General features: G+C 37.7%; 1 protein-coding gene across 1 annotated transcript; it reads right to left on the bottom strand.

The window, feature by feature from the left end:
* Positions 1 to 7,946: 7,946 nt before the first annotated feature.
* On the bottom strand, positions 7,947 to 8,824 carry LOC141833237 (protein MIZU-KUSSEI 1-like). The gene has a single exon (XM_074720632.1). It carries the CDS (start codon positions 8,798 to 8,800, stop codon positions 8,069 to 8,071), a length of 732 nt encoding a protein of 243 aa, XP_074576733.1. The 5' UTR covers positions 8,801 to 8,824; the 3' UTR covers positions 7,947 to 8,068.
* Between the last annotated feature and the right edge of the window lie 1,881 nt (positions 8,825 to 10,705).

Below are 10,705 nucleotides of genomic sequence, written 5' to 3' on the forward strand. Positions count from 1 at the left end.
GTTTTGAGTTGCATTACAGCATTGTAGTACATGCATGCATCATACATACATTGTAAAAAAAAAAAAAAAAAAAAAAACATTTTGGGTGAATGGATCCACCACACATGATCCATCTAGTCCACAGCAAACGGCTCGTGGTAAAGACAATCTCAAATCCGTTGATGGCTGAGGCTTTGCCTAAAAGCCTGTGAGGGTGAATGAGTCCACCAGAATGACTCATCTAGTCCGTAGTAACGGCTACGGTAAAGACACATCAAATCCGTTGATGGCTGGGGCTTTGCCAAAAAGCCTTTGAGGGTGAATGAGTCCACCAGATTTGACTCATCTAGTCCGTAGGCACGGCTACGGTAAAGGCACATCAAATCCGTTGATGGCTGGGGCTTTGCCAAAAAGCCTTTGAGGGTGAATGAGTCCACCAGATTTGGCTCATCTAGCCCGTAGGACACGGCTACGGTAAAGGCACATCAAATCCGTTGATAGCTGGCCACTTGCTAAAAGTGTGCAGGTTCTTCTGGGATGAGGGCATGATATGTGACATCTTGGACATGATGGAGGCTCCTGAGTGCGGTGCTGAGGCGACTGCTGATGTGCTGATTTGGTGATGTGCTGGCGGATACGGCAGGAGGTTGCTGCTGAGCTGATGCTGGAGATATGCTACTGCTGAGCTGGTACTGGTGAGGTGCTGGCGGCTATGACAGGAGGCTGATGAGATGTAGATGGTTGAGGAGATGCTGATCTGGATATGCAGGAGCGGCCCACGTGATATGATGGTTGCGAGACATATTTGACTATCACGACTGAGGCACCTGCATGATAGACAGATAGACAGAGTATGAGTGACTTTGATATTGTTGGTACACATGAGAGCACTTACATGTTTGGCCATGACACTTACTCAGATCTGACAGTTCGTCAGACATGATATGAGATAGTGTCATTGGTTTCACCTTGTACACTTGTGCTATTTTGATGATATATATTTTTACCTTCATCAAAAAAAAAAACCGTCTGTAACTGCGTATCACTTGTGACACGCGGACACATGCTGGTTGACCTTAGGATTACCTACCTATTGTTAGAATAAATCTTAACTGTTGAAACCCTGACCGATGATGTTCTTTAGAGATTCATGTTGAACATGCTATATGATTGTAGCTATTACATGTTGGGATGATCACCATACATTCATATAGTTGTAGTTGTTGTTGTTGGTGGATCTTACCTACACCGTGTTGAGGTGCCACATAGGTAAGAGGTTTGCACTATAGTTGGGTGCAACCAGGACTGGCTCTCTAGCCCTCCTGCCACACTGCCACTCCCCACTTATTTTAGTGGCCAGTTGATGGAGATTGTGCAGTATATCCTGTCGTGCTCCCCACTTCACTATCGTGAGAGGAGTGACTGGGGACGACGTGTGTAGACAGTGACGGATATTTTGGTTGCTATGGTTGCTACGTGTTTACATGCACCGTTGGTAGGTTGATATATATATTTAGTTTACTTTCATCATATGCTTACGATTGTTGCATTGATATGCTATGATTGTTGCACTGTGTGCCATGTCATACATGATACATGTAGATTCTTTTATCTGTTGCACAGTATGACTTGTTCCTAACTACCATGTTGATATACCATGACATATACCTGTTGATTATCTATACCTGTTGTACAGTAGGATTCACTCCTATTCTGTTTTGTTAATATACCATGATCCATTCTGATACTTGTTAGTTGTAGTTTATTTCTTACTCAGTCTATTCCTGCTTACTCCAGTTGATTCTTATATTTTTTCTGCTGTTGTACTTTACATGCACTTCTTCCTGTACCCACTGAGTATTTAAATGCTCACTACTCAGACCCTGGGGTTGCATTGTTTTTCTCCCCAGGTAGCAGATAGATCACTTGGAGCTTGGAGAGGTTGCCTGGTCGTATCCATCTCACCTCCGGAGGTTTTCTGTTGGTTTGTGTTCAGAGTTCTCGTTATTTCGATATGGTTTATAGTGTATTTGGTTATGGACTTGTAGTATGGACTATATTGTGTTGGTTGGTATTCGTGGTATTCATAGTTCGGATTTACGATGTTTTTCCGTTTCGTCGATTTTGCTTATTGTGGATATTTTACATGTGATGTTAGTGGTTACGGCCGTGTAGACCTTATTTTGCATGGATATGTATATGTGTGATATGTTAAGGACGTGTAGTCCTTATTCCAGCCGCCTGTGGCTGTGTATGCATATTTGTATTAGGGAAATTGTCACAGTTACTGGGGAGATGTTGTCGAAATTTTTCGGACGACCTTCTCGGGACGTGACATTTTATAAAACTAATGAAATGAGATTTAAAAATTTTTCACATGATATACTAACATGTTGGAATTCAATATATCAATACAAACTATTAATAATACTAATATATATTAATTTTTACACGAATAGAATATTTGTAGTAATAGATAACACACATCTATTCGAATTGTGAATTTATAGATGGGTATGGTGCTAACATGCATTTATCTCAATTATTTTGGGTCGGCTACATGAATCTTAATTATTTCTTCATTAAATTAAATACAAGATTCATTGCTAGCAATATTAAGTTTAATTAAACTTTTTTTTAATGATATTGACTATTGTTTCCTCTAGTCTTTCTTTACACCTATTCTACTGCACTCAACTCTTCTAACTATAGATGAAAATGTTTATATAATCTCAATCTATTTTATCACATTTTTACATCTATTATTGAGACTTGCTTGAAGTAGGGACGAAACAATATGATCTTCAATCATGCAAGTCGAAATCATATTGACTTAATCAAAAAAAATTTCCCACAGATACTTTTAGTTAAGAGAAACTAGAATATGAGGGTGTGTCTATATTTTTCTCCACTTTCTTTTCATTCTATAAACCATTAATATCAATGTAACTAATCTTATCTACATTAGCATATTCAGGCGTAGGGCTCTGGGCTCCTTTTCTTAACAATAGCTGATTTCTTTAGCTACAAAAGATGAGTTAATTTGAATCAAAAGTTTGAGGGGAAGTAAAACTTTACTCGATCAAGTAATAGTTATAAGTATATCACAATAAAATTAACTTTAATTAGAGCTTAACTGCAGTTACCAACAATCCTATCAGTATCTCTAAGTGTGATGTGTATGCTGAGCATTTGATATGCTTGACTTCTGGCAATGTAGTTGCAGATGCTGATATGACCAGGCATAACTAAGAAATAGAGGGCTAGCTTCAAAATCGAAACCGGAGGCAAATTCTGTTTCTCTGTGCTTCTAGTTATTAGGATGGGCAAAAATTCAAAATAATAAGACCAGCTTAAGGTTTGATGTTTGTTCAATTTGTTAACTGTTGTATGGAAGTGGACCACCTATCATACATAGGCAGGCTTTTCTCCCTTTGTTAAGTCAGTTATGTGGAAAATAGGTTATAAATGCTTTCATTTTTCATGGCTGTTTAAGGCATTCAGTGAAATTGTGGGTTCGATGTTTGACCACCTTGTTTACAGCATGAAGTAGACAAATGATTGCTGCATGAATCCGATCGACTACCATGAAATGTATATATAATGCTTGTGATAATGCTATGTTGCATTAGTTATTATGGATTGAAGTTCTTGCTTTTAGGAAGAAGAAACAATGCATCAAGTATCAGTTGTGGCATCCATGTGAATAACTCGCATTAATTGTCAATCCATGTGGTATGTAGGCTGAAACTGATAAGATTAGGCAGATGTTCGACAACTGCAAGTTCATAAGTTTATGAAATCTATTGAACTCCAGCACTTAACTATACTTGCCAACAAAATTTGTTCTATGTTAATAGCCTGTTACATGAAAAACAAGTTCTTAGATCATACTTTTTATTTGTAACCACATCATGTTAGAGTTTCATGAGAAAGCCACAGCGTAGTCTGTCTGGAATCATATATTCTTCTAAATGTAGAGTGTCTTGGTGTTTGTTTAAAGTTGCAAACTTCAAACTCAATCAGTTCTGAAAAGTTGGAGGAAGCAATTAGGTGATTCAATCAAGAATCATAAATCTTTTGACTTTGGATTATCAATTCTACCTGCTGGCATTGTACTTTTGCTCCCTTTCTAGTGAAGAAAGAAAAAGTGAGTTGGAGGTCTGCTAGCTTTCTTGTAATATTCATGTTAAGACTGACTGCCTTTTGCTGTGAACCAAAACTTTTGTGATCGAGCTTGTTTGTTCTTCCAGCAAGGAGGCAGGAGCAATTGGTAAACATCATTTCATGCTCGGATCGACTTGGTCGGATTCTGTGATCATGTTGTTGGTTGGGAGATGATAATGTTTGATGCTAGCTAGCTTTTGTTGTGTACTTGCGAGACCTGTCTGTCAGCCTTTCAATTGCTTCTAGTGGCTGGCAGACTCATGAACAGAGCTTGAATGTTAGACAGACCTGACCTGTTATTCTGTGTGTTGTAGTCAGGATCGGATCATTGAAGGATTTTTAAGTCGATTGATGGAATTAGGGGCATGTTTATTTTCCTCTAATACGTACGTGAGGTGAGGTGAACGACCAGCCCACTCAATATGAGATCAATCGTGTATATATATATAATAGGTGAATGATCCGCAATCTACCTAGTAAAGATATTGTGTATATATAGGGTGAAATACGAAATACATTATATATATATATATAGAGGTTTGATATCCCGCGCGACTCATCCCTACGCGATCCGTGCGCGACCGCCGACCCCCGCCCACTTCCGCCGCCGTCGCGCCGCCGTCGCGCCGCCGTCGCGCCGCCGTCGCACCGCCGTCGCGCCGCCGTCACGCCGCCGTCCGATCACCACCGGCCACCGGACTCGGACCGTTGGATGCACAACTCGCCGGCGCATATTCCGGCATCGGATTCCGGCCGGATTACGGCCGGAAACGGACAGTGCCCAACGGCCACTGTCGGCCGGAAATCAGCCGGATTCCGGCCGAATCACGGTCGGAGACCGACCGCGGTCGACGCGCCGGATGAACGACCTATAATCTATTTGAAATGCAGATAGAGTGAACAACTCATAATACATCCAATGAGGACATCCAGGTTGTGACCCAAGGACCCGCGGTTCGATCCTCAGCTATAACGTATTTGTAAGAATTTTCTTCCAAATAGGGAACGCAATCAAAGGATGCTGGGCCTTCCAAATAGGGAACGCAATCAAAAGATGCTGGGCATTTGGATTGACCGCCCGTCGTATGCGCTTCCCGATTTACCCTGGTGGTTGGTGGGATCAGGCCACCCCTAGGGATTGAGTCCATGAGACTGACTGAGATTTATCATAAGATAAATGATGATTCACAATCCATACAATGAGAAAAATTATCTCAATAGACTATAAGTAATCATGCAACTCTTAAATGATAGAAATGAAGCTTTAAACTATAAGTAATCATACAACTCTTTTAAAGGACGAAGCTAAAACTCTAAACTATAAGTAATCACACAATTATTAGGAAGTAGAGTCAAAGCTCTAGACTATAAATAATCACACAACTTTATTAGGAAGTAGAGTGCAAAGCTCTAGACTATAAATAATCACACAACGTTTAGAGGGTGGAGTTACGTTGAAGTTCTAAATTATAAGTAATCTGATAATTTTTAGAGGGTGGAGCCGAACCTCTATAATATAAGTGCTATATTTATTATTTTATTCATTTAATATCAATAATAATGTGTTTCTTTCAAAACGTAGAGTTGAAACTCTAAATATAAATATTGTATCTATTATTTTGTTAATTAATATCAGTAGTAACGTAACTTCTTTTAGAATGGGAAGTTGAAATTTTATGATACAATTAGTTTTCTACTTTATTAGTTAGTATAATTAATTAGATAATTTAATTTATCATGGATCTCAAACAAGAAATAAACAAGGTAAAAAAAATAATTATGCATAAAAAGGACAAGAAGTATATATATGACAAGAAATAATTAAGTAGTAAGTAGTAAGAGTAATAATGAGATTAGAATTAATTCTAATTTCTATAATATTTACTTTCATTAATTAAATCATGCATGATAAATGTAGCAAGACAAATACGAAAAACTCACCTAAAAGAAAGGTTTAATTGTGCTCGGTACTTTAGGGAGTCGACGACAACGATGGCTATGGTGCCAACAACAATGATGGAGGCGATGATGGCTTGTGGGAATTTAAGGTTTTACCAAGGGATTTAGGGTTTAGGGATGATGATGGTGACGACTTAAGGGATTTAGGATTTTTACAAAGATTTAGAGTTTAGGTTATAAATAGGCTCAAGTGGTACAAACAATCATGGAAAGGAGAAAAGACCAGTAAAAGAATTTTAAAAAAAATGTACAACTACCTTTCTTTAATTAATATATATATTTTAATTTTTTTATTAATTAATTAATTAATTAATTTTTATATAGAAATGATATATAATTATTTTATCATTCAACCATTCTCGTGGGTTCCGTTGTTAATTGTTCTTTTGGATTCTATTGTTGATCTCGATTTAATTGCTATTTAATCAAAGTGACATCCATCGCTCCACAATTAATAGTAGACAAAGATGATAATCGTGAGGGGTCATTATCGAGATTATGGATGATATTGAGCCGGGACCATCGCTGAATAGAGAGTTCAGAGGAGACTATAAATTAGATGAAGAGTTGAATTCCTCACCTCTAACATAGTCGATATCATAAAGTAAAATTATATTAGCTTAGTTTGGTGAATATATATATAAAAGAGTTTGATATGCTACCACTTTATGTTGCACATTCGGGATCCATTTTTTTTATACTAGATATTTACGGAGCTTACGGAGTGTGTAGTATAAGACATCCAGCATATCAAGTATATATATATATATTTTGTGTCTTTCCTTAAGGTAATGGACCCCAAAAGTAATAACCATGATTGAACTAGTTCAACCTACAAATTTAATGAACAACTACATGCATGATTTTCTTTTCTTTATAACAAACTCAATTATGACTAATTAGTGACTTCAGATCACTTTCACGCACTGAATTATAAGGATTTGACATCACCACGCTCTGTTTACTTAATGTCGGACCATGAGCTAGAGTTTTATTTCACTATCTAGATCTAGAAAGATAACTTTATATTATATATCAATGATTGCGGACCATATTATTCTGTGACATAATACCTACAAAACAACTTTTAATCTTGTGAAAAAGAAACATATTAACAAAGCGAATCTTGAATGAATTAATTAATGACCTCACTTGAAAAATCCCAACTCACTAAGAATAAACAATAATATATATATCAACTCACTAGAGCTGCCCAAATCGGTACATACTGAGGGGAGTAAGATTTGTTCAGTCCAAACGGAGCTATATATACATCGACACTTTAAAGGATGGGAAATTAATTAATTAATTAATTAACTATCACAGGTGGACGATATCAAGCCCAATATCGAGATTCTTTTTGTCGACCAGTCTCGATCCGATCGATCGAAGATAACTATTAAGAACAAGGAACAAGGAAGGAAGGAAGAAGAATAAATTAAATGCCCGAATTAAATCCCAAACTGATGCGTCAAAATCAACAAAATAAAGTCGCAAATAATTGAGTGAGGGCATGCGAAATGATCATTTAATTTAATTTAATTCAATTATATTTCAACTTTATGCAGTTCTGGGGTGTCCTTATCGATTTACCTTCTTACAGATGGTCGTGAGACTAACTGTATGAACCGCTAAGGTGGCAAATCGACTTTATGGATGGGTTGTCCTTGTCGGCATCAGCAGCAGCGGTCGAGATGGATCCATTTGCCGCCCGTCGATCGACGACGACAGATTACGCGTCAACGACGAGTCTTACCCATGACCGTGCCTTTCTTTTCTCCTCCACCTCTCGCTCCTTTTCTCGTGTAGTGTTTTCTCGTGGCTGCTAGCTGATGGATATACTCATATACAATAATTTAACGCGTTGGGAATTTTCTTTACGTATAATTAATTCGATCGAAGAACATGCACGTTGCGAGTTTATTCACGGGAAATTAACTTGATTTATATGACTGAATAATTTCTATTGAAATCGAGTTCTGAAGAGAAAGATGCTGAGCTGTTGTCCTCCGCTTCCCCCCGCCGGGTCGATCATGTGGAACGACTCCGAGTCTGTCGAGCCGATCACCCGCTCGAAGCTGGCCCTCAGGTAGAGCAGCTCCCCTGCCTCGCCGGCGGCGGGGGAAGGTAGAACCCCGGTGCCGGCCGAGACCGAACGCATCATCCTGAACACCTCCGCGTCGGACTCTGTTGCCCTCCTCCGGATTGCGAACCCCACCTTCCGCCCGTTGCAGTACATCGTCCACACTGGCTCGCCGAGCAGCGGCCCGCGGCCGCCGCCACCCTCCAGCGCGACGCGCAGCAGGCCGTGCTGCATCTCCCGCGCGAGGTACGCCGTGGGCACCGTGAACTCCATCAGCAACAGCGCCAGGGAGGCGGTGGGCTGGTCGTGGACGCAGAACCGGACGCGGCCGCGGCGGTGGCCGAAGAAGGTGCCGGTGACGGTGGTAATGGCGGCGGCGGCGGCGGGAGAGGAAGGGATGCTACTATTGGTAGTGGAGTTGTTGTCGGAGTCGGAGTCGTCGGACGACGTGTTGGAGATGGGGAAGCCGGCGCAGCAGGGGACGACGCGCTCGATGAGGCTGCGGAAGGAGCGGCGGCCGAGGCGGACATCCTTGGTGCAGTCGACGTCGGTGGCGGTGTCGATTATGTAGAGGCCGGTGCCTCCATGGCTGCCCAAGTCGATCATCCTCATGAGCTCTTACTGTTTAGCTAATGTGGAAAGGGGCAAGGCGAGAGTGGCCAAGAGGTCGCAAAAGGGCTGCGGGTTTAAATAGGGAGACGAGACAAATATCATTTCATCGCTCGGTAATGAGGTTAAGGGTAGACCCGATAACTTTTCGGGAAGCAACGGTTCGATAGTTATTAATTGCCAATTTAAATGTCTCACAACATAATTGAGTTGGTTACAATAAAACAAATTTAGTAAAGTGGATAAGAGTTTAATTTAGGTTAAGTTGAGTTAACGTTCTCCTTCATCGTGATCAATTGTAATTTCTCAATTTACCTCCTCACAGATAATTATTGGATCGATCGTATAAAATCGCCGGAGTGACGGATTCTATCTTTTGTTAAAGTAATTATCAATTAACAAAACTGTCTGACTCTTAATCTTAACTTTTCAAAATGATTATAATTTACTGTTTGAAATTAGATCGCAACACTTTAAAATTATTATTAGTTATTTATAAAAATATAAAATATAAAAAAGATTTATATTTTTTTAAGTTACCTATGTATCCCCTTAATATATAAAAAAATAAAATCATGTGATTTGTTAGTTATTTCAATATTATCATCTTTTACTTCATCCTTGAAAAATATTATCGTCAATTAACGATAAATAGTAAAGTACACTATATTTACAATGAAAATGATTTCGTCATAAAATATAATTTTTTTTCACCTATTCGGCTCATTTTTATATTTTCTCGTATATACAATTAATGATCCAATCGGATTGATCCAATCATATGATATATATATCAACTATATAAATAATTTGTTCATACATAATCCATATTAACTATACAAACAACTTGTTCATACAAAATCCATATCTATTATACAAACAACATGTTCATACAAAATTAAAATAATGATACAAAATCCATATCAAACAATCCTTCAAGTTATAATACAAATCCATTTCAACCATGCTTCAACATGATACAAAGTCCAAATGACTTGAACTCAGCTCAGCTCAGTTCAGCGCAGCGCCTGCGCTGTTTACTTTGCTCTGGCGTCTTTGCTTCTGCTTGGCGTCTCGCAAGCTGCAGTACGATAAACAAACTTGAACTGATTTGGCTAATAAATTAAATTAAATAATAAATTGAATCGGATGAGCCTAATGATGCATTTTTTTGTGTGTAATTTTTTTTTTTTCAAATCTTACAGAAAACTTCCTAATTCTTCAGTTAAGCAAAGTAAGTCAAGTCTTCTATGAAAAAATTGCAAGGCCCATGGAGATTTTCGCAATGCATGGGCTACATTAATCCAATAAAATGTTCTGGGCTCAATTATGAATTTTCTACTTAAAAAATGTTCATATATTCTAGATTTTTTTTTTTTACCTCAGCGCATACGATAAGATAAACAAATTAAAATTTTATTATAAAGATTATTTAAAAAATTAAAAAGTTTAAATGTATCAATATGCTTTTTAATTTATAAGTGCCATAAAATAACAAAACTTTTAAAGTTGAAATAATTTTATTTATAAGTGTCTTAGTCAATTTCATCAAATAATTTCATTTATCCCAATTTAAAATAAACTGAGTTTCTTTTAAAAAATAAAAAAAAAATATTTTTAAAAAAATTATAGAAAAATTTTTATTATGCAACTCAATGGGCAGTTTTGTATTTTTAATCAGTCAAGCTATTTCACAGATACTCGTTATCAACTAAAATAATTTAGCTTTTAAAAACAAAAATACATAAAAACATTTTTTTTTAAAATTTAAAATAAAAAAACATTCTAGGAAATTAATGTATATTTTAAGAAAAATGAGCATGGAGTAAAGCGGAAAAATAGTATATTTTAAGAAAATAAATAAATGCATGTGACAAAAAGAACCAATAATAGAAAGCTATTGACTTT

This window comes from Curcuma longa, chromosome 8 (genome assembly GCF_044706935.1).
Source record: "Curcuma longa cultivar G26 ecotype Majalengka, Jawa Barat chromosome 8, ITB_CL_G26_1.1, whole genome shotgun sequence".
NCBI lineage: Eukaryota > Viridiplantae > Streptophyta > Magnoliopsida > Zingiberales > Zingiberaceae > Curcuma > Curcuma longa.